Source organism: Malaclemys terrapin, chromosome 2, assembly GCF_027887155.1.
Source record: "Malaclemys terrapin pileata isolate rMalTer1 chromosome 2, rMalTer1.hap1, whole genome shotgun sequence".
NCBI classification, from domain to species: domain Eukaryota; kingdom Metazoa; phylum Chordata; order Testudines; family Emydidae; genus Malaclemys; species Malaclemys terrapin.
Window position 1 is genome coordinate 121,198,181 of NC_071506.1, and position 24,237 is coordinate 121,222,417.

Below are 24,237 nucleotides of genomic sequence, written 5' to 3' on the forward strand. Positions count from 1 at the left end.
AGACTGTTTAGATGTGCAAAGCAATAGAGGCCAGAGCTGGGGTAAAAATGGGGAATTAATTACTCCCAACTCTTGAGGCCTGCTCTGTTGTGTCTCCCCCCCATTAGTTACTGCTGAGAAAATGAAGGAATATCCCCACATATTTGGCATAAATATCACTGCATAGCAGCCGCTCCCAAACGCTGTATAAATACTAGCGAGAGAAGGTATAAATATCAATTAAGGCACTACACTACACTCTAATTAAGCACCCAGGTTACAGCCACTTGTGTCCTAATTATTGGGTGGCAGCACATTGCACAGGTAGGATGCTGTTTTACTCCTGCTTTCCCTGGCAGATTAACAACGTCCCCAGTCTCAGGCTGCCTGGTCCCTCCTCACTACCCACCTTTGGCCTCAGCAGCGAGCTCCCCTGCTGCTGTGACCTCGCGCAGGGCACGAAGCCAGCGCGGTGTGAAGCGAAACTCCCCGGTGAGCAAACTCCAGCCTTCGCAAGAGCGGAGAGCCGCGGGGAGGGGCGGTGACCTGTCTTCCACCTGGGAGACTCGTCCTCCTCCCCTCCCCCGGCCTTGCACACACAAGGAAATGCAACTCCACGGGCCTGCAGTGGAAAACAGGGAGGCCCAGGGGAGCAGCCAGGGAGGAAACTTCAGCTAAAACCACTCGCTCAGAGGCCCCTGGTGCTGCTGCCGCCGCCAGACAAGTGAGGCGCTTTAAATACTCTTTTAAAGAGGGGTAAGGGAGAGAAATCGGGGGGGGGGAGGGTCAGGAGAAGTGCATGGGGTTGGGTCTGGATTTTCTGGGCTAAGGAGACTGTGCAGACAGGGATCTAGAGGCTGGGGGTTTTGTGGACTAGAGCATGGCCGGGGTCTTATATGGTGGGGATTTGGGGGCGGGGGGAGAGCTGGGGCTGGGTTGTAATCTCTCTGAGAGTGGCCCCTGCTCGTTGGTTGGGGAAGAGGTAGGTGTGACCCATTCGAAGTCCTGCACCTGTTGTCTTTGTGTTGTTTGTTTACCAGAGGACCAGGCTAAACCGGTGGCATGCAGGGGGAGAGGGGGCATTTTCCACTTCAAAGGGGCTTATGGGGTTGAAATTTTGGACTAGGAATCCAGACTAGTAGATGTGAAAATTAGTATATCCCTTTTCCAGGTGAGGAAATTAAAGAGCCAAGAAATGTAAGTCAACTGTCCGAGATCACACAGTCAGAACTGGGCAGAGCTGGGAAAGAGGGCACGGTAGGGTAGTAGGGTACTGTAGGTCCACAGCAAAGGATTCAGGCACAGTATATGCTCCCCAAAACTACTAAGGCGGAGTATAGAATTAATATTCTGAAACTGTACATGTACACAAAGGTAATTAGTTTGACAAAACTAATTTTCAAGTGAGAACTTTACATTTATCATCCTGTGTCTCTCTGAGTGTGTGCACACAGCCTGCATAATCTTAATGGAAGAATGCAAATTTCTCATAATTAAAAGTTGAAATCTCATGCATTGGCTACATTAGAAGAAATTGTGGTCATTTTTTGCCACTTTATAACTGTTTCTCCTTCAGCAAAGAATTCCACAAAGGGCCCATCTTTCAAATTAGCTGCAATCTCCTTTTGTTCTTAATGAAAGTGAGGCCACGAGTTGCTCTCAGGAAAGACAATGGCCCACTTTCAAACTGGTCATAGCATTCCTTCAAGAAAAATGGAAGTGAAGCCATTCCCTGCCTTCAGGGAAGATGGTGGTTCCCCATTTGTCAGCCATACAACCTTAACTCCTCCCTTCACTGCCACCACCAGGGAAAAAACGTGGGGGAGGGGAGGCCAGAGGGTAAATTTTTATAAATCAGTTACATCTAATGTGGGTCTGTAAACATTTATGCATTAATCACAATTGTCTAGGTGTTACATGGTATCCCTACACGGCAGCATTAAGGTTGTTTGGTGTGAAGTAACTGCATAGTTCCATGCCTTAACACCTTGTGATTCCTTTGTTAACCTTACATTTGAATTTCCTGAATAACATTGATTGTTGGAGGATAATTACCACACCTCTAATGTATTTTACTCTAAATACCGGAGGATAATGTACTCTCTATCTTATCTCCATGTTAATAGTTGGGATTTTTTGGGGGGTAGGGCTGGGCACATAACCTAAGCTATAGCCAGAACTATAACACTTTATTTAAAGGGCATTGCATTAATTTCTGTTCTTTTCTTAAACGTACTAGAAGGGCTAAATTTTGCTCTCAGCTGTACATGGCTCTTAGTAAAGTCAGTGGAAACCACACATGCACACAATGCAGACCTAAATAGGTAGGTGGGCATTTTCTATGCTTAATGTCTTATACAAAAAGACACCATTACACGAGTCTTAAGAGATGCTTTATAGAAGAATACAGGAGGATGCTATGCATTGTCCTTGTAATCAGGCTAGGCGAGAAGACAAATCCATTTAAATACCTGTACTGTTGAACATAGAAAAGGCAAAGTTACTTGGCAATGGAAAAGTAAAAAGAGAACTTACTTCCTTTTTGAGAAGCTACATCCTACTCATGGACGAAGTACTGCTTTCCTCTCCTCCCCTCCCCCCCCCGCTGTACTTCTCAATCACCTTTACTGAAATCTTAACTAGCACAGGGTGATCGTGTTGTGCAAATGCTGGTCAATGAGTAATTAGAACTATAAACTGAATTGGTTCTCTCTCTAGTTCAGAAGATTATTTCAGCAAGAAGAAATACATGTGAGAAACAAGATGTCTCATGCTGAGAGACCTCACCACAATAAGCAACACCGATATTATGAGAGCCACGGATCTGACAGACACCATGAGGAGAGAAGGGCTAAAAAGCCATACCCATCCAATGGAAGGTATGTCTCCTTTGTCCCTCACTATGGGGTGCAGAGCTTGTTTGTGTTTTTACATTCATGTTGTGGTTATTACAATACCAGGAAAGACATATTCAGCTTTGAAAATCAGAAATGTGAATATGCCACATTCAGAACTGTGGCAGAGTTATTTTGCTACTGGAAGTTTTAAAGAGTCTAATTAAACATTCTTTGTACTAAAGAACTACATTGAGGAAGACTAGGTCACGTGGGCTGGGAGGATAGGAAGGAGGTGAGGCTGAGTCATGGAGGTAGAGAAGGAAGAGGGGAGGAGCTGAGTTGTGGGCATGAAGAGATGTGGCTGGGTCATATGACCAAGGAGTGGTTATGTCCTAGTCTTCCCAGAGGTGACAGTTGGTGCAGGCTTGTCTACATGCAGAGTTGCACTGGTTTAACTGAAGATGCCATTTAGCTGAACAGATGCTAAGGCTGAATAAACACTTTTTTCAACTAGGAACAGGTTTAAGCTAAACCAAAATAAACTGGTGTAAACACATGTGGTCACTTTTTAGTAAAACAGTGTTAGTGTGTCAGCAAGGTCTCAGTGTCTGGGGTAGATGTGGTGCAACATGTGAAGCAGCTAATGGTAGGGTTACAAACTTTCTAATTGCAGAAAACTGAACACCCTTGCCCTGTCCCCTGCTCACTGCCTCTCCCACTCCCTCCATCGCTCGCTCTCCCCAACCCTTGCCCACTGACTCATTTTCACCTGGCTGTGGCAGAGGGTTGGGGTGTGGGCTCCTGCTGGGAGTGCAGGCTCTAGGGTGGGGCCAGTGGTTTGGGGTGCAGGAGGGGGCTCTGGTCTGGGGTACAGGATGGGGTGAGGGGTGTGGGCATGTCTCTGTGGTTCCTAGGCAGAGGGACTGCCAGGGGGCTCTGTGAATTGCCCTCACCTGCAGGCGCTGCCCCCAGAGCTCCCATTGGCCTCAGTTCCCAGCCAATGGGAGCTGTGGACCTCGCGCTTGGGGTGGGGGCAGCACACAGAGCCTCCCCAGCCACCCCTGCGCCTCGGGCCACAGGGACATGTTGGCCGCTTCCGGGAGCAGCACAGAGCCAGGACAGGCAGGGAGCCTGCCTTAGCCCCGCTGTGCTGCCACCCAGACTTTTAACAGCCCGGTCAGTGGTGTTGGCCGGCAGCGCCAGGGTCCCTTTTTGACCCAGCATTCTGGTAAAAAAGCGGACGCCTGGCAACCCTAACTAATGGAGAGGTTTGGGGTGGCTTCAGAAACTGACATGTGTTTTGCTCTCCTTGTCCAGCCCTTCCAGCCTAGACCATACTAGGATGCAGCATGGTTTGTTTGACTGCATTTGAGAGAGGAGGAGACAATGAATTTTCAGGACAATTAATAACATGGGGAGGATGCAGGGGAGCAGAATGAATGTAATTATGATTTTAAAAGTCTGAAATACTGAAGTCCTTAAAATCTATATTTAAGAGGGAGGGGAAAAAATATTCCAACAAGACAATCCCTGTAACCAATGGTAAAGAGCAGAGTAGAGAATACAGGGAAATCTTAAAAATAATCACCAGGCCCTGCTGATGTGAATTTTAGGATATTAAGAAAGTTTGCTGATACTGTACCACAGACAATTTTTGAAGGGATATGAAAAATTGGGAAGGAAACAGTTTTCATCTATAAAGCAAAATACTTTGATACAAAGTGACACTTCATTGCATCATGGGGAGTGTAGTTTTGATGCCTAGTGATCCCACTCTTCTCTATGGGTTTCGCTTTCTGGCCAGTCTATATTTCCGACGATGCCCCATGGCCATAGACTCCTATAAACACACCACCTCCCCTCACCAAGATGGGAGAAAGTGTTGCGTCATTGAATATGTAGTCCTGACTGAGAGTCCAACCCCCAGAGGAGAATGGGAGCACAGTGGCCAGGAAAAGAAAGTTTTGTAATTTTCTAGCAGTATCAGAAAGAGGCCATACAGATGCTCCCGGACTTACACCAGCATTCTATTCCGGAATGCCTTACGTAACTCGGGAACATATACCCGACCATTACGCCAAAAAAAAAAAAAACTCCACAAATTTCTAGCTTACGGAACTTTTTCCATAAGTGCGGATTTGCGTAATCCGGGGAGCGTTTGTATTTTGTTTGGAACTTGTATCATACTCTTTTTTTGAGCATCAACATTCCTGGCAAGTAGCACAGTACAATAGGGAGAAGCAGCTGCATCAGGAGTATTAAAGGGATTGATTTCAAGTTAGCTGAAAGATTTTATAAATCACAGTTTAGTTTGTCAGGCAGCTCCAAGACCCAGGACAAAAGTCAGAAAAATGTTGATTAAAGTTAAAGAACTAGAGAGAAAAATCGCTTAATTCTCTATAGAGTGAGGATGCTTTTGCTTACTCACCCAGGTTAACTATTTGTGGATTATGTTAAATTCATGGAGTTGGAGGAGGACAGAGAAATGCAAAAGAACCTAGAGATCAGAAAATGAAACTAAATTCAGTTGAGGAAAAATGCAGGCTAATAGATCTGTGGATAAGTAATCTCAGACAGATGTTCAATTGGAAGGAGAAATTTTAAAGTAATAGTGCTGAAGGAAATGTAAGAGTAATAAGACACCATATTAGACATGCTCTCTTCTGTACAGTTTCTTACTCCATCCTCATAACTATAGAGATGGAGAGCCTTTCAGCCGTGCATTGAAATGTTTGTGACATCTGTCACATGCAGTCCATTCTCTCCTCCTCCTCTGAGGGAGAACTGTGTTTTAGTTGTAGGGCAGCTTTGTGTTTTGGTTTGATAGGGCTTTTATGTTCACGCTGCTATGTCTGTATGCTAGAGAACGCAGATCAGAGAAGCATGCTTTGCACTTGGAGCAGAAAATGTGAGGCTTGTGATGATCCTTAGTTCCTGTAGGGATTTGTTCTACAGTTTCAAACCTGCCCTCAAGAAAGCTCTCTCCTGCACAGATACATTTTCTCTCCCCCCTTGTGATAAAAAGTTCTGTTGTGACTAAGGGGTGGAGTTGTTGATCACTGTCCTCATACCAGAGCTTCAGGAAATCTTTTAGCTCTCCGAGGTCCAAGCCATTTTGATCCCTGAAGATAAAGAACTAAGACCTGGAACTTGCTATTCTATGGGAATAGTGGCGGACAGGTGTATTAATAATAGTTTGTTACTGAGGAGATGTACTGCAATGTTCTGCACTAGGTGGACTAAACTGACTGATGGTTTCGTGCCCCAGCATATTTAGGGTTACCATATCTAACAAATAAAAAAAGAGGACCCTCCACGGGCCCTGGCCCCGCCCATTTCCCCACCCCCAGCCCCAACTCCGCCCCTTCCCCACCCTAACTCCGCCCCTCCCCCCTCCCACTCCCAGCCACGCGGAAAGGGCTGCCCGAGCGCTACCGGCTTCACGGTTTGCCGGGCAGCCCCCACACCCTGCGCCCCCGGCCGGGCACTTCTCCTCCCGGGCTCTGGCGGCGCAGGGTCCGGAGGTATGGGGGCTGCCCAAAGCCCGTAGCGCTTGGCTCTTAAACAGAACTGAAGAGTCGGGGAGGAGCAGAGCTGCCGCGGCTGGAGGCTCTGCTCCTCCCCTGACTCTTCGGCTCTGTTTAAGAGCTGAGCTGCCCCAGCGCTACCGGCTTCGGGCAGCCCCCGTGCCTCCGGACCCTGTGCCGCCGGAGCCCGGGAGGGGTAGTGCCCAGCTGGCGGCTGGGGTCCAGAGGCAAGGGGGCTGCCTGAAGCCCATAGTGCTCGGGCAGTTCGGCTCTTAAACAGAGCCGAAGAGTCAGGGGAGGAGCAGAGCCGCCATTTTCCCGGACATGTTGGGCTTTTTGGCAATTCCCCCCGGACGGGGGTTTGAGTGCCGAAAAGCCGGACATGTCCGGGAAAAAGAGGACGTATGATAACCCTAAGCATATTGCATTGCTGTAGTTCAACTGAGGAAATGAAGGTATGCTTAACTAAAGTCAGGCCATTATCTGCCAGGATGAGAAAATAGTTTCCTAATCCACCATAAATGGTAAAAAAGCATTATTCATAGATGAGTTTAAAGTATGATAAGGCAACAAAATGGCCAGTGCAATTTTGGGTATCCAAGCAGAAAGGCAATAATTATACACACTGACACTGGTGCTACCACAGCTGGAATATTGCATTCATTGCTGTAGTACTGCATCACCAGAAAGATATTCTTAAACTAGAAGGGAGTTCAGAGAAAGGGGGAAAGACTAGATTGTACCAGATCTTGTAAAATTCTAAAAAGGAGAGTGTAGATGCAATGTTACCGTCATGAAATATTTTATATTCTGGTTTTAATTCCATGCTTTTGTATTCTTGTAAAAGAATCATTGTGAAATGCAGAAAATTTTCAAATATGCATGAAATACATTGCTTATCCACAAATTGGTGGTGGTTATTTACAGATTTATTTGTTATGTGCAACAGTTACAGAAAACTTTAGCGTCTGGTTTGTCCATGGGCTGGTAGTGGAATATTTGCTTTTCATGACAGATGAGTGATCACTGGATACATGGTATTTATAAATAAGAGTTCCACCCACTCACTTTTTTTTGGGGGGGGGGGGGGCAAATTACACAAAAGAATTAGCAATAGTTGAATGGACTTATGTAAATAATTAAAGTTTTTCAAAATCGCTGTGATATTCACAAAACATTGTGAATATTTATTCATGCAAGCAGGTGATAGATTTGCTTTTCATGAACATTCTTGCAAACAGATCTCATTTGACCAAATGTCTGCAAACGAAAGATCACACATACCAGTGAAGCAAGTCAGTTAGCAAAAATTCCAGAAACTAATACTGTTTTGGTGCACTTGTCAAAAAAATATTAGACTGTGCTGTCACCTATAGATAATCCTTTACTCCTACCCCATTTGTAGGTCAACACAAGGGATTCCTGGCAACCAACACTCAAGACCTTCTAGTGCGAATTCAGACCTGTACCAAAAAAACAAACTACCAACTCATGGATATGTCAATTCTCCACCAAATTATGATCCCAAGAAAGAGACCTTTTCAGAGAAATGTAATAACCTATGCTCAAGGAGAGGTATGTGGATTTTTATTTGGGTTTACCATCCATGTGTCACTTCACAGATTTGAGTCTGTTTCAATTACACATCCTGATTCATAAACATAAAAAAATCAGGCTAAGAGACAAAAGAGGGAGGGGACTGACTAACAATGTCCAGGGAGACTAATTCATGAATGGCATAGCTACGATTCAGTTATTGTTCTTATTAAATGTCTACAGGCCAGATTTACAAAGATATGCCTGAAGATGCAAATAGGTGCTTTTGTGAATCTGACTAGGAGCCTGAGTTAGGCACCAAACTCCCACTGACTTTCAATGGGACTCAGGCCTCTAGGCTGCTTAGATGCTTTTGTAAATTCCTCAAGGCACCTATTCGCATTTTTAGGCCCCTAAGCCTTTATATGCCACCTTAAAACATGGAATTTTGCATTAAGAAATCACTGTGAATCATTGGGCCCAAGATAGAAAGCCAGAGCAAGTATGAGTGACTGTACAGCACTCACCTGGCAGACCCAGGGTCCAGGTCCCCTGCTCCAATGACTTAAGTATTTATCTGCAGTGGAACAGCTTCAACAGGAGAGCTTGAGGGAGCCCTGCTCTGGAGAAGCTTATAGCACAGTGGTCAGGGCACTCACCTTCTCCCCTCAGGTGGGGTGGGGGGATTTGAACCGGGGGTTTCCCACATTCCACTTGGGTACTCTGACCCTAGGCCAAAAGTTCTGAGGGAGGGCCACTTTCTTCTCTTCTTCCCCTTGAGCTTCTCGAAAAAGTGATATTAGGTGCCTAACACCAAGACCGGTTTTGCAGCTGAGAATCCCAAGCAGAGCTAGGCACCTCCCTGCAACCAGGACTTCGATGCCTGTCTTCAAAAGGGGTTGGCCTTAGTGCACACACACCTTACCTTGGCTCTCTTAGGCAAGGAGCCTCCCAGCATGCTGGCTGAATCCCATTCAGAGGCACTTGAGTCTCCCCATTTGTTGTATAGGGAGCCTAGGAGCTGAACTCAGGTTTTGTGACTCCAGTGATTTTCCAGGTACTTAAGTTTCCTGATGAATCTAGCCAAACGAATTTAATGATGAAAAATATACACAGCTTGGACAGTCTGGAATAAGCCTCATCTCTCCTGTTCTTGTCAGACAAGCAGAACTGGTATCTTTCTGTTTTACAATAGTCAGTTTCTCTCTAGGGATGTTGCTGCTCCCTTTGGACATTTTCTGTGGAATATCTAGAAACTAAGGTATCCTTACCACATGAATTACACCTCTACCCCGATATAACGCTGTCCTCAGGAGCCAAAAATCTTACCGCGTTATAGGTGAAACTGCATTATATTGAACTTGCTTTGATCTACCGGAGTGTGCAGCCCCACCCCCCTGGAGCGCTGCTTTACCGCTGAATTTAACTGAATTCGCGTTATATCGGGGTAGAGGTGTATCTCCACCATCACATGTTGAGATCCAGGAAATTAGCACCACACTATTGAACCCTCTTTTCTCTGATTCTGAAATAAGCACTGCTCAGACCAGAACAGGGAGCCAAATAACATCTTCTCCATGGCTGTTTCCTGAGCAACACCTGATGTGTGAATTGAGGGCTCCTGCTATCCTATTGTTTTACTTTCTACTCGCACCTTATTCCTCTGTGTCTTCTATTTTGTTTAGCCAGCCATGATCAGGCTAATCCTTGCACACTTGGCTTGCCAAACTACTCACAGCAAAAAGATTTCCAAATGACCAGATCTCTCAAGATCTTTGCCATGCTCAGACCAGACAGATGTTTTTGCCCTCAGAGCTAGGGTTGCCAGCCCTCTAGGATTGCCCTGGAGTTTCCAGGAATTAAAGATTAATCTTTAATTAACGATAATTTCATGTGACAAAACCTCCAGGAATTCATCCAACCAAAATTGGCAACCCCACTCAGAGGCAGGGGATTAAAACGGGGGTCTAGAAGAGGCCAATTGGTTTGTGCTATAGCCTTCCAAAAACTGAACTGCAAGCACCAGAGAAAGGAACTGCATTTTTCCATCTCTTGCTGTCTTTCTCCTTCTTGTGTGTTCATTGTTTAAAAGACAACCACCCAGTACTGGACTCAATAAAAGAAAGCTACCACCTAAAATTGACACTTTTCCCTAACATTTAATGCCACTTAAGTTTTCAGTTCTCTGTTTGAAGCACTCTATGGAGGGAGACAGAAGAAATAAGAAAAGTAGTTAAAACATCCTTAAATTCAATTTCTAACGTGTAGGTGGGAGCAAGGCACACAAGAGGATCCTCTTAAATTTAATTTCTCTCACCTGGTGGTTTTCTTTTTGTCTTTTTTTTTTTTTTTTTTTTTTTTTTTTTTGCAGGATAGGGCTCTTCCTTTCCTTACACTTTTGTTTTTGGAAAACCAAGCCTTTTCCTATTACATTTTTATCTTTCACCCTGTAGATCTCTCATTTTCAAGACTTATGGTTTGCAGTTACAGTAATTTTCCTGAACTATATCACCCCTTTGACCTTTTCAAACCACCTTTATCTATTAGCCTCTTTCCAGCTGTCAAATGAAAAATATTGTGCAAAACAAATAGATCTAATTCCAAAACAGTCTCTTAAAATTCAGAAATTATAAAAATTACTGCAGAGAAATACTGGTCCTTGTGATGCTAAAATGGTCCATACAGATATTGCATTATTTATCAAGACAAAACAATGCCTCTTCTACTTTATTAAAATATAAAACCTATCAGAGCAATGCATCTGTACCAAGATCTGTTTCATATTGCTTTTATTATTCTGTCAAGTATAATAGTCAAAATGTGAATTAATACAATTATCTGAACAAACTATGGTAGTTAACTATATGCAGTTAATCAGATTAATATTGAGTAAGGCAAGATCTATTACCTGTGTACCCCGTTCTTCCAATCAAGTTTACCTGCCTCAGTTTTAGATATCATTGGTATTCAAATTAGCACTGCCAGTGTGAGGATGGTACTGCTCTAGGAACTAATGACTAATTACTCCCAGTGTAATTTTTAGGGAAAAGCATTGGAGGCTTGACAAACCAGTGGATTTGGTGCAGCAAAACAACTATACAATAGAACTAGCCACTGACAAATTATTTTAGAATATAGGAATTTGGTGACAATATACATTAGCTGAGCATTTATTAATTGATTGTTTAAAGTGAAAAATAATCAACCTAAAAATGTAAAAAACTGTTTCAAAAAGACAAAACCTTCATATATTAATTTATTTAGACTTGAGATACTACTATCCACTTTATTTAAAAGAAATCATATCTGATTTTTTTTATCTGCTGTAGTTACAAGTAATGCGTAATACCACTATAACTAGAAGAGTCTGTACTCTTCACTACTTTTGTTATAAATCTTGTGCACTTAATAGCAGTGTGTGTATATAACTTTACTGTCCTCCCCTGTATAGTCAATTTGCAAGGTCTTTCAGAGAAGGAGAGAAAACCATTGAAAAAATAGGGAAGTGAAATTATCCCACAACGATTAGTAGGGGATCTTGGGGGGCTCGTGTTAACACCAAAAATTATTCACCTTGATGTATTTTAACTGACTAGATTTCAAGGGTAATGGTGCCTCTAAAAATCCCATATTTGAGATGGGGATATGAAAGAAAAATTTACAATGATGGTGACACTTAAAAGACTTACTGTAAATTAAGGAACTACTTTTTGCAATAGTTATTTACAATTTACCTAACACACAGCATTTGTAATATGCTAACAAAATGTAGGTTAAAAATATTTTTAATGTTTGGCAATAGACTCACAAAACATTACATTTATTTGCTTTACAATTAATGCTATTAATTTTTTGCATGTCCTTTTCCTGTGACAATGAAAATAAACTTGTAATTTATGCGTTTGCTCATATGCAGTTTTACTCTTATTGAATGATAGGACAGAGGATGTGGGGAGGTAGGAGAATGAAGATCATAGGTGTGGAAAGTGCTGGATTGAGCCTCTCACTACTTTCTTCACCTAGGTTTGGGCAAAAACTGAGTCAAGTCCGAGAGTAAGGCTCTAATCTTAAATAGGGTAGAGATGTTTGGGGTGTCCTTACCCCCAAACCCCCAAAACAAAATGAAAAATTGACACCCCACACACTTTTTGGTTTTGTTTCAATAGATTTTTATTGGTGTGAAAGAGAAAGCAATAGTGACATGGCAACATTTATTTATGGTACTTTTGTTTATACAGTAAAAGTCCATGAGGTCCTTTCATCTTTTGTCTATACATTACTCTAGCCCAGTCCAACAATTCAAGAAGTTATTCAATAAAAAAAATCTTTCATTAGTAATCTATTTTAATTCTGGTACTACCTAGTCTCTAACTTTCTAAACTCCAAATGAATAGCAAGATTAAAGAAAGACATTTGAGAGACAGTTTGCAGGGAACAAGTGTAAAAGAAATCCTATTTTTCAGCAGCAGGAACACAGCTCAAAGCAAATGCAGTGAACAGTGTTGTATTTCTCAAATGTATTGTATAATAGGCTGCTAGAACATACATGTAACCTAAACGCTCTAATTGTTCAGACCCCTGTCTTCTAAGAGAGTGGTATCATCTCTCAGCAACAAGGAAACTTTCTAATTTCAGTTTTACCCTTTTTACTAAAGGCAAATAAAATTAAATTTAATTTTATTTCCTGCTGAAATGAAAGTGCACTAACATGATTTTCTCCAGGATATGTTCACGCATTAATAAACCAGCACTAATTACAGCATAAGCATCCATAAGCCTCTGTTCTCAAAAATGTGACTGGAAGTTCTAACCACCGCTACCAATTCTGGAAAGTTGTTCTGAATAGTGGAATTAATAGTTTGGGAACAATTTTAAGATAGAAATCAACCCCAATGATTAGAGATCAGTCCAGTAGACATAGGATCAACCTCTTTCATGTCCATTTTGAAATTTACATCATATGTTTTGCCACTCTGTCATGAGCCACTTTTCACGGAGGCTCCCAGCTCAAATTATTGATCTTCCAAGGGTGTGCTGAGTATTGCCTCCATTTTCAGAGATGGCAAAACTGAGGCTAAGAGCTGAAGTGATTTACCCAAGGCCAGAGCAGGAGACAGTAGCAAAGCCGGTATGATCTACTAGGTAGATATTTGATACTAATCCATGATGTCACTAATGTATACAACCTCTAAAAAGAGAAGAATGACACTGCCCATTATGCTTGATGGACTAAACTAGAATTGATCAGTTAAGTTCACAACTTTTGTTATTCCCATTTAGGAGTATCTTGTTTTTTATGACCATGTCGGGCTGAGATTCCCCACACTGGAGCCAAACTCTTAACAATTAGAATAAAAATAATTATTTCCTTTAACAAGTGTAATCATGCTCAAAGGTAATCACCCCCAACAGACTAGTACTGTTCCCAGTCAGCTTACATATGTATTTATTAAATTTAGCTATAACATTTTTCCTGAGACGAGGATAAACCAATTATAAAAAAAGCATATTGTGGAACAGGTTCCACTGACCCTGCTGTCGTATTGGTTCTACAGCCTAGGTTTGCCTGATTTAACAAAATGTCCCAGCATACAAGTTCCCCTAGCCTGTCCCAGCTTCTGCAAATGATGCTAATTCAAAAGCAGTAATTATCAGAGTACCTTCTAGTTACGAAGGACAGTTTAATAAAGGAGGAGTAATAGTAAAAAGAGCTGGGGAAAGGTGGCTTCCTCATACCAACTCAGTACATTTGTTCCGGCACCAGGGAGGTATTTACCTGCCACCTTCTAGAAAGCTCTGGGTGCATCAGGTGAAAATCTCAGTATTTGAAACGCACAACAGGAAGTACTATTGCAAGTGCCCAGTGCCAGTTAAAATAAATGTAGGCCCCTCTGTGAGGTTATTAGATTGGGACCCATTGTTACAGGGCCCAAGATTTGGTGTGTCAGCTTCTTATCTGCTTCACCTCAATGCTTCAGGGATGAATTTTGCAGTCACAGAAGCAGCAAATATCAGTTCCTGCTTTTGTAGGAAGAATCAAGGAAAATAGTGGATGAAAAGAGTCTAAGGGTACGTGCAGACTACCTGTCGGATCGGCTGGTAGCGATCGATCGATATATCGCGTCTCATCTAGACGCGATATATCGATCCCCAAACGCGCTCCTGTCGACTCCGGAACTCCACCAGGGTGAGCGGCGGTAATGGAGTTGACGGGGGAGCTGCGGCCGTCAATCCCGCGCTGTGAGGACGGGAGGGAAGTCGAAATAAGGTAAGTCAAATTCAGCTATGCTATTCCCGTAGCTGAAATTGCGTATCTTACATCGACCCCCCCCCCAGTGTAGACCAGATCTAAGTAGAAGGCAGGACCTGAAATAAGCTCAGGCAATAACCATGCAAAAGGTTAAGATGTCCTGATCCCTCAAGTGGCCTGAAGTTATTTGCCATATTGCTCTCAGCCCATATGACGCAGCTACTGCTTAACGCTATGTGGTGCTGGAGCATGAAGTTAATATCGTGCTAGCTGCCCTCCATCACTTAGGGATCAGGTTTGTCAATTTTGGCTGGACAGTCCTGCAAGTCCCAAATTTGCCACAGATGCAGTACAGGCAGGAGTTTCAAACAGTAGGACTTGGAGTAAGTTCTTGGCAGTATGGGAAAACTGCTCCTATGGGCGAAAATGGTCTCTGGGGTGGGGTGGATGTGGGGAATGGAACAACCCCTGCACATGAACTTGACAATTACCAAGATATCAGGAGGAGTCACTTGAGGCTTCTAAGCAGGATTATCTTCACTAACAAGGGACATTTTACAAATATTTAAAAGGATAGTGCTATTGCTTCTCTTCTGACTAGAGCTGCTAAATCCAATTTTGTAATATTTTCAAAATTTTGACTAATTTTTCTCCGTCATTTGACCAGCTTAGGGCCATAAAATATTTTGACAAATTGAATAATTTTAATTCAACAAGATTCTCTCTCATTAAAATATTTTCAAAGGAACCCACAAGACTTAGGCACCTGGATTCCATTTGAATTCAATGGGATTTAGGTACCTAATTCCCTTAGGCTCCCTTGAATTCCCAGGCTCAGTGATTAAATTTTGTCATTACATTGCCTGTCTTAACTCCTGGAACCCGAGTGCTTTTTAGTATTACCTCATTAGGGATGTTTTAGCAATATCCAGAGAAAGAAGAGCACCACTGGAAAGGGAACATACAAACCGCAGGGTGGGTGGTTTTTTACATAGTATGTTTTCTATTGGTCTGATCCTGCACCATTAGAGACAGAGGGACTTTTTCTGTTGACTTCAATAGCAGCAGGATCACACCTCATGGATATGTACACGTGAGGTGTACAACACAAAAAACACACTCCTGCGAACATGGAACTTTATTGCAATATGGAGGCATCCAGCTTTATTAGATTGTTTTTAGAATGTTATCTTTCTATGTCTGCTGTTTCATTTTCCTTCGTTACCTTCTCCCCCTGTTTTTATAATGACCTTCTCTCCTCTGTCTGCCCTTTCGTTCTGTTCTTCTTCATCCTCCTCACCTGTTTTTCCTTTCACTGACGTGTCTCTTCTTCTTTCCCTTGGTGTTTTTAAAAATCTTTCCTTTCTTCTGTCAGATTTTCTTAGCTTTCCATCTCCCCCTTTCCTCTCTCAATCCAGCTGCTGCAGCAGCACAGAGGTGACTGTAAAGCCTCAAGTTCAGCTGTAACTTTACTCTGTGGAATGCAAAATGTTTATTGGCAAGAGTAGTTCTCCATACGGAATCCTTTGCAGAACTGTTTGATTCCTGCTTCTGCAAGTCACTATATATTGTCAGAATACTGGTCTTTAAAACCCAAATCCAACCGACTTTTTAAAAAAATCTGTTTTAAATGAGGGAGACTCACTGGCTCAGGGAATTTCAAATGGGCTGTGCAGCCTTTAACCCTTGAGCTGACCAATTCATATCAGACCTGCTTCTATAACAGCCCCTAATGGAGCCTGCCACAAGGACAGCTTATGTGCACAGGGCTGCAGATTTATGCAGTAGCTCACTGGCACAAGTTTTCACATTCAGGTCAGCCACCACATTTATAGCTTGGCGCTTATGGGGCCACCATGAATTCTGCCCAACCCAAATACAGTGGTACACACTGTTCAGGTGAGGATCACAGTAAGCAGACAAGTAAGGAAAGAGGAGGAAAACACAATTTTTTTTAAATAATTCACAGAAGTGAAAAACAAGAAAAGGAAAAAAGAACCAAGAAGAGTCCGGGGGGGGGGGGGGGGGGGAGAGAGAGAGAGGGAGAGAGACGGGGACGTGAGTGACAACAGTCCCGGGACATGATGTAAGGGATGAACTTAGGTGGAATAGTAACTAGAGTTCAGTTTCAGGTATGGGGGAGCTGTAGACTTACCTGGTCTGGGTGTGGTCAAGACTTCATGAGGATTTACGGAAAAGTCCTACCAACTTTCATAAGGAAAAACTATCAGGGTTCAACAGAAATTTAATATGCATCTACAGAAACTACTCTAAAAACTGTATAATAGAGATTCATCTTCTACAGGAATTTTGCATCATGTATAAATAGTACCATTAAAATAATATAAAACAGTTACATTATTAAATTCTACAGGACTTTTCAATAAGGGTACTACTATTCAAAGATACACAGTCTGATCCTTGCAACACAAGGGAGAGTCTGTTGACTTCAGTGGGCTTTGGCTTAGATCCTGTATATTTTTTAGCTTTCATGATGAATGTTATTACCCTTTTTTTTTTTTTTTTTACAAAATTCAGTTGAGACAGTCCAAGATTATTCTGAAGTTTAAAAGAAAAAAAGGGTCATTTTCCTTTAAGGCTCTCAGAACGGTCTTCATATTCTACACCACAGACTGCAAACAATACATCTTTGTTTAACCTACCACAATCAGAAACTTCTCACTGTTGACAGAATCGCCATGGGAATGAACTACTGAAACTATTTTTATGACACAATTAGTCCTTATATGAACTTAACTTAGCTCGAGCTAAAGCCATAGATAACTAATCCCCCATATTCAAGTTTGGAGGCAACCATACAGTCCAGGGTGTGTTTTATTTTAAAATAATTAAACCTAACATGTTTTGGTCATGTAGGTTTCCTTCAGAGCAGTCTCAATTTTATGCAGGTGTATAAAATTTCACCCTCAAGTTATGGGAAATACTATTGCCTTCCTTCCTTCAAATTATTGAGACAAAGGAGCGGTTTTGTGCATGAGTGATGGTGGTGTTACACTAAATTGTTTGGTTTCTGGTGTTAAATTGCAGAGTTATAAGCAGACCTCCCCCCACCCCCTCCCCAAACCAAACTTGCTCTACAACCTCACTTAATGGCCAATACACCTCTACCCCGATATAACGCGACCCGATATAACACAAATTCGGCTATAACGCGGTAAAGCAGTGCTCCGGGGGGGCGGTGCTGCGCACTCCGGTGGATCAAAGGAAGTTTGATATAATGCGGTTTCACCTAGAACGCGGTAAGATTTTTTGGCTCCTGAGGACAGCATTATATCGGGGTAGAGGTGTATTACTCAATTTCTTTAGGTCAGACAAGCTTCAGTTCCTCCAATCTGCTGGGCACACTGTAAAGTCCACTTTTTTATTTCTGCATGGGTGGTAGAGATGAGATCTGAGTTTTTGCATGGCTCACTATTTGGCGGTGGGGGTGGGGTTCTGGGGAAGGACTCGGGCTGTGATACTGATATCGGTAACCATTGTGTGCTGTCCTTAAAAGTGATGCTAAAAACCCTGGAGAAAAAAATATCCATTAATTATGAAATCACGTAGTAAGAACAAGCACTTTACTCTTCAGGGCAGCAGCTCCAGCTTAGCCCCCCCAGGCTTTGTCTAAACTAGGACTGAAAAGTTAGAACACTGTAGTAGGAGGTGCTAGCTAACACACACTGGAAGTAGACTAGGCAGCATAGACTTACACACACTAAGGTGGAATGTCAAAGCCTCATAGGCTTTAACTCTGCCATCTTAGCACGAGTTAAACTCTGCTTTGTGTACACTAGACTATTAGAAGGAGTTGGGTAGGATATACTAGCTAACAGGCACGCCTGTAAATCCTACTCTAGGCAAAACCTGAGGCCTTGCTGCTGGAGGAGGAAATACTCAAGCTGCACCACACGCTTAGACTTTAAGGCCAAAAGGGATGCTCATGATCCTCTAGTCTGACCTCCTGCACATCACAGGATACAGAGCCTCACCCACCCACTCCTATAATAGACCCATAACCTCTGGCTGAGATACTGAAGTCCTCAAATCTTGATTTAAAGACTTCAAGTTACAGAGAATCCACCACTTGCTCTAATTTAGACCAGCAAATGACCTGTGCCCCATGCTGCAGAGGAAGGCGAATCCCACCATCCCCCTGCCACACACAGAGTTTCTGCCAATCTGACTTGGGGGACAGTTCCTTCCTGACCCTGTATATGGTGATCAGTTAGAGCCTGAACACAGGGGCAAGACCCACTAAATTGTCGTGTTTAGTGCATGTTCCTCAGCAACAGTATCAGGGCTTGCGTCTACACCATTGCTTGTACTGGTGCAGAAAATTGGGCACTAGGTTTAAACTAACGTACGCCAACCCGTGTTTACATAGCGGATTTTTTTGTAAAAATTTCTTGTCATTGTTCAGAATAGTGTAGCTCGACAAGTATGAGCGATATTGCAAGCCCTAGTTCAGACAAGGTGCATCAGCAGCTGGTATTCTTACCACAGGTTCATTGACCCCTGCTCAGTGTAATGGATATGGTGTGTTAAAACCGACAGTAAGCCGAGCACACTAGAGCTCCCAACATACAGGCACCAGTATGGCTGCTGTGGGAAAATTTTACAAAATGTACACCTCTACCCCGATATAACACGAATTCGGATATAACGCGGTAAAGCAGGTGCTCCGGGGGGGTGGGGCTGCGCACTCTGGTGGATCAAAGCAAGTTCGATATAACACTGTTTCACCTATAACGGTAAGATTTTTTGGCTCCCGAGGACAGCGTTATATCGAGGTAGACGTGTACCTCATGTAAGTAAACTTCTCCCTGGGTGGAACTGGAGGATAGTGGCAGGAGCAGTAGCTTGGGAGTTTTTCTAGGAGGCGGCAATAAATGAGATCGGAGAAGGAACAAGAGCTGCTGAGAGAACAGTGCAGGGCTTGGATACAGTACTCTGATCAATGTATTGTGTATATTTTAAAGGAAGTCAAACTTTGAGAAGGGCTCTTAATCCAGAGTTCTAATCGCTTTAGCGGTTTATTACTTTGACAAAACTTAGCCCCGTTGCCCTGTAATTCACAGCTGCCGGTTTTGCTCTGGAGCGGACTTTTCTTTTTTTGATTTAGGAGAGCCGTGGATGTTTGCCCATTTTACAATCAGTCTGAATATGCTGCAAGTCACTGGGAAGTAGAGGGTCACTGGAAGACTCTGTGTTGTTTATGCAAGTACAGTGAACTTGGTTCAATGAAGCCGAGCCCAAATTCCTCAATAAGTCAGCGTTGTGGTAGTTTAGTGTTAAAATCCTACTGACGCTCAAACCCGTCTAACCTGAATTTCTTGCCTTTGTGGAAATATAATTCACAACATGCCATAAAGCAACTCCTGTTACTGTCAAAGATGGTTACACATGTAACCTCAATCTATTTCCTCTCCTGCTTGCTAAGGGCCAGAGTCTGCTACTCTTACTCATGCTGTAGTACCTTATTCCAGAAGGAGTCTCACTGAAATCAGCATGGCAGAATCAGGCCCACTGCAATTACATAGTAAGCTACGGGCACTGCAAAATTGTAGATTGGGTTCAGTAATTTTCATGCTATTATACGGGTTCCAGGGTTTTTCAGACCTCTCCATTGAAGAGCACAGTTGGTTTCGCACCAGGAAATCCCATTTTCCAAAGTGCAACAAAGGTTTCTAGAACAACACAGCCTAGCAAGAGGAAGGATGTTCCATAGTCTAATCTTTGTTGTGCTGCTTCATTCCTTTCTTTGCAAGCTCAGACAGATCTGACAGCAACAGAGAGCAGCTGGCTAGATAACAGCAGGGAAATGCAAAACAGATGAATTTGGCAGCATAAAGTGAAAGACTGTAGGCTTCTTGCGATTTGTGTCCCACTTTGTAATGGCCAGTAAATGCACGACCATTTTGGCAAGCTTTTGGCAAGCTTCTTACATTTAGCCTGTATTCACTTATTGCTGCAAAGAATAGGGAGCGGGGGTAAGAAGAGCCTTAGGGACTCGGTAATTACTTTCAGAAGTAAGGAGGTGCAGCATGTTTGCTACCCTACAGGTTTGGCCTCCTGAAGCTTCAAATATAACTGCAATAAAACCTTTACTAAACTTTGTCTGCCCTCTAGTGGTTAATGAAGTGATCATCATTACTACTTACATATTGAAGGACTAGCTCTGCATAGCACAGAAGCAGAGACACACTATGCTGAAGTAGTTAATATTTTTCAAATTCTACATTAGAATTATTTACTTCGACCCATGAAAAATTCTTCACTTCACATTTACCATCCTGGAGGTTTTAAAATATGCAGTAAGATCTAAAATACCATCTACATCAAACAGTAAATAAAACAGTGGTGTTACATGCATCACTGGCTAGAACCAGCACTTTACAAGACCTTCAGTAACTTTGTTGAATTCCTTGTTTAAGGTGATGTCATCACATAAGATTAACACTTAGATTTTCTAGTCCAACATAATCTGAAGATAAATTCTATACTGTCGCTTCCTCTAAGACTATTTACATTGTAGGAGGCTCAGTGCTTGAAGTGAGCAGGATCCAAACTACAGCACTTTTCCAGATAAAATAAACATTTAGTCCTTTTTAATGGAGTAAGACAAAACAGTACAAAGACTGAATTAGTAAGTAGTAAAAATGGAGTTTTAATAAAAACAGGCCATTATATTTGGTCAGGCCTGTTGTATACGTGTTTGGAGAGGTGGGATAGTACAGTACCTGAATTTCCTGGAGGCACTGGTTCAATGCCTGACATACAAGGTAGATAAAACGAGTTCTATGCAGTCTTGGGTATCTGGGTGTTAATGTGTGATAGGAAAACTGTCTTCCCTGGATGGACATTAAAAATCCTATGACACTTTCTTATACAGCAAGGTTTTGCCTTGGTGTTCTTGGGCAAAATTTTCCCTCCTCCCAATTTGTTCCCATTTTCCAAACCCAAGGATGGAGGTATTTGTTTGCTGTGTGGATATATTTTGTAAGCTGCTTTAAGATGAAGAGCTACATATTATATTTATGACTTGTATTACATTGGGGAGCAACCAGCTGGTTAAAATGCCCTTTTGAAATGCCAGCATTCAGTTGGATTGCAGACACTTAACATGCAGTTATGCTCCAGGAAGTGATATCCGATGGACAGCCATCAACCCCTACAACCTTGCTATAGAAAAGTTACATGCAATTCTGATTTTTAAAACATTGACCTGGCTGATTGTTAGAATACAGATATTGGCCTACTACTAGTAACAGAGGTCAGTAAATCCTTTCTATAAAAAGGTCCTTTGCCTGTCAGCTTGGTGATGGATTGGAAGATAAATGTTAAATGGTATCTCTTCATAAAATTGCCATTGTAATGGTGGATGGTTTGAAATTGAAGAACTTCAGCTTTACTTTTGTTACTTTGTCATAGACAAACAAGAGTCAATTATCCAAATGCTGTTCCTTTGCTTAAAGTCCATGCCATACAATTTTTTTTTTTTTTTTTTTTTTTTTAAAACAAGAGGAGGAAGATGGTCAGCCTAGAAGAACTTTTTCATACAGTTTTAGCTTTAGAAAGTGGGGGTTAGGCAAGACAAGCTGGGAATCATAGGATTTACTTCCCTTTAAAAGGAGGTCAGTCGAGGCACACAGGTTGAACAAGTGTCTCCTTAATTATTATTTTAAAAACCTTGTTTGATTTAGATTAGATCCAGCAAATAAGAGGCCAAATTTTTTTTTTTTTTTTTTTTTTAAACAGGTGCCTAAAGTAAGGTTACTAAATGCATATTTAGGGATCTAATAAATGGCCTGATTTAAAAAAAAAAGTCACGAGGAGCTTGGAGATTTAAAACAAACAAAAAAATCTTGTCCACAGTTTTGTTCAGATGGACAGCTCCCATTCCATGTGGTTGTGTGTTAAGCAGCTGGAATACCAAATACAATCTGTTGGTGCTTTTCTTCATCACAGCACAAGCAACACTGTAAAAACCTTTATGGATTTTTCTTGCATGATCCACTTATCAAGTGCACTGTCATATTACTGAAAAAGCCATCTTGCTCAGGCTCTGAAGTACACTAATTAAAGCGGATGATTCGTATACAAAGGAGGGCTTTTTCTGTAGCCTCCCCGAGGAGAAAAGCTCAATATGGTCTCTCTGTAGTTTAAAATGTGTTAGTTCTCTCTCTTTCCCCTTCCCCCCGCCTTTTGCACAAATACATTTTAAGCCAATATTTAATTCATTCACCTTTTTCTTCCTTCAGGTATTTTGAAGTTTGTTGAAATTACCGTCAACATTCTAGTGCTGATCTGTGTTGGAGCCTCCCATGCAGCTATTGCTGGCTACAGTTCTATGGGAGGTTTGGGAACGGGCTCTTTCAACATTGGTTCGTTTTACAGCCCATTTGAAGGAACTGAGTTCCAGGAGGTGCGAGACCTGGACATGCAGTACAGCCAGATGAGAGCTCCTTGTGTGTATGGGGGAGTAGCCTTCAGCCTGACATTAGCAGCATTTACACTCCTGTTCCTCATCGTTGGGGCAAAACCCATTGATCGACTCTCTGTGAAGATGCTCGTGGCAGAATGTGCCTTTGATGCGCTGGCTTGTATGGGGTATATTGCAGCTGTTGGCCTTTACTTACACTTAATCATCCAGGTGAACTCCACCGACACATGCAAGAAGAGGGAAAGACTGTATGCGCGCCGTGGGTACACCTGGATGAACTGCGAGGTTCAGGGGGGTGATGCAGCTGTCAGCCTGTTTGGCATCGTTGCTGCTTGTTTGTACTTCCCAAGTTCTGTGATCTGTGCGCTCACCATTCGAAACGTACGGGCCTTTCGGAGCCAGATGACCAGGACTCAATACCGCCTTGAGAACAGCTACAGAGAGAGAGAATACCAAAAGGACTACAGAAGCCCCGAAAGCACTCACAATGCACAGACTGTAGCAACACTGGTGTAGAATCTGTCATGGAACTCAGTGCAGTGGCAGGGAGCATGAACTCCGGTGATGGGCAGGCACTGGATCTGATATTTTTAGCTTTATTTTAAATACAGAGCATCTGTATCATACGGACCATAGTGTACACATGTACAGCATTAATTGTCAATTTTATGATGGACTAAAAAGTCCTGAATGTAATAAAATTTACTTTGTCACAGTAAATTTTAATTTTAGATGGTTACACCAATTACTTAAGTCTATTTTCAAATGTAAAAATATTTGGTTTCAACAGTTCAGCCCTGCTCAAAGCAGGTCCAACTGACTCTAGTAAACACCAGCACGTTAATATTGGGGGAGCTGAACTAGTTAATAGTGGTGGGAATTATTTTCTTTTTTTTTTTTAGTTTCCTTTGTATAGATATAACCCCAACTAGGAGTGTGGGAATTTCATTTCTTCTTCCCCTCCAGTTGGCCAGCCAATATAAGAGGTTAATAATCTATCAACACTTCCAGCTAATGGATTTAGGCCTCTATTCAGAAAGGTACTTAAGCTCGTGCCTAACTTTTATTTTGTGAGTAACTCCCGTTGACTTCAGTGGGTCTTAGGGTTACCATACGTCCGGTTTTTCCCGGACATGTCCGGCTTTTCGGCAATCAAACCCCCATCCGGGGGGAATTGCCAAAAAGCCGAACATGTCCGGGAAAATGCCGGCCAGGCACTTCCCCTCCCGCGTCTGCTCTGCTCCTCCCCTGACTCTTCGGCTCTGTTTAAGAGCCGAGCTGCCCAAGTGCTATGGGCTTCAGGCAGCCCCCATGCCTCCGGACCCCAGCCGCCGGCTGGGCACTTCCCCTCCCGGGCTCCAGCGGCGCAGGGTCCGGAGGCATGGGGGCTGCCCAAAGCCAGTAGTGCTCGGGCAGCTCGGCTCTTAAACAGAGCCGAAGAGTCAGGGGAGGAGCAGAGCCTCCAGCCGTGGCGGCTCTGCTCCTCCCCTGACTCTTCAGCTCTGTTTAAGAGCAGAGCGCTATGGGCTTTGGGCAGCCCCCATGCATCCGGACCCTGCGCCGCCGGAGCCCGGGAGGGGAAGTGCCCGGCTGGGGGTGCAGGGTCCGGAGGCATAGGGGCTCCCCGAAGCCCAAGCGCTACCGGCTTGACGGTTCGCC

At 42.9% G+C, this 24,237-nt stretch overlaps 1 protein-coding gene across 1 annotated transcript; it reads left to right on the forward strand.

The window, feature by feature from the left end:
• Positions 1–496: 496 nt before the first annotated feature.
• LOC128831597 (MARVEL domain-containing protein 3-like) lies at positions 497–23,309 on the forward strand. The gene is made up of 4 exons (XM_054018174.1): positions 497–703; positions 2,698–2,858; positions 7,749–7,918; positions 22,397–23,309. The coding sequence occupies exons 2-4, from the start codon at positions 2,743–2,745 to the stop codon at positions 23,092–23,094; spliced, it is 984 nt and encodes a 327-aa protein (XP_053874149.1). The 5' UTR covers positions 497–703; positions 2,698–2,742; the 3' UTR covers positions 23,095–23,309.
• Positions 23,310–24,237: the final 928 nt, after the last annotated feature.

Bases quoted from the DNA above. Each gene is read 5' to 3' on its own strand.
- LOC128831597 (XM_054018174.1), top strand. From the start codon at position 2,743: ATGTCTCATGCTGAGAGACCTCACCACAATAAGCAACACCGATATTAT. The intron at 2,859-7,748 runs GTATGTCTCCTT...CCCCATTTGTAG, and splicing joins CCATACCCATCCAATGGAAG to GTCAACACAAGGGATTCCTG. The intron at 7,919-22,396 runs GTATGTGGATTT...TTCTTCCTTCAG, and splicing joins TAACCTATGCTCAAGGAGAG to GTATTTTGAAGTTTGTTGAA.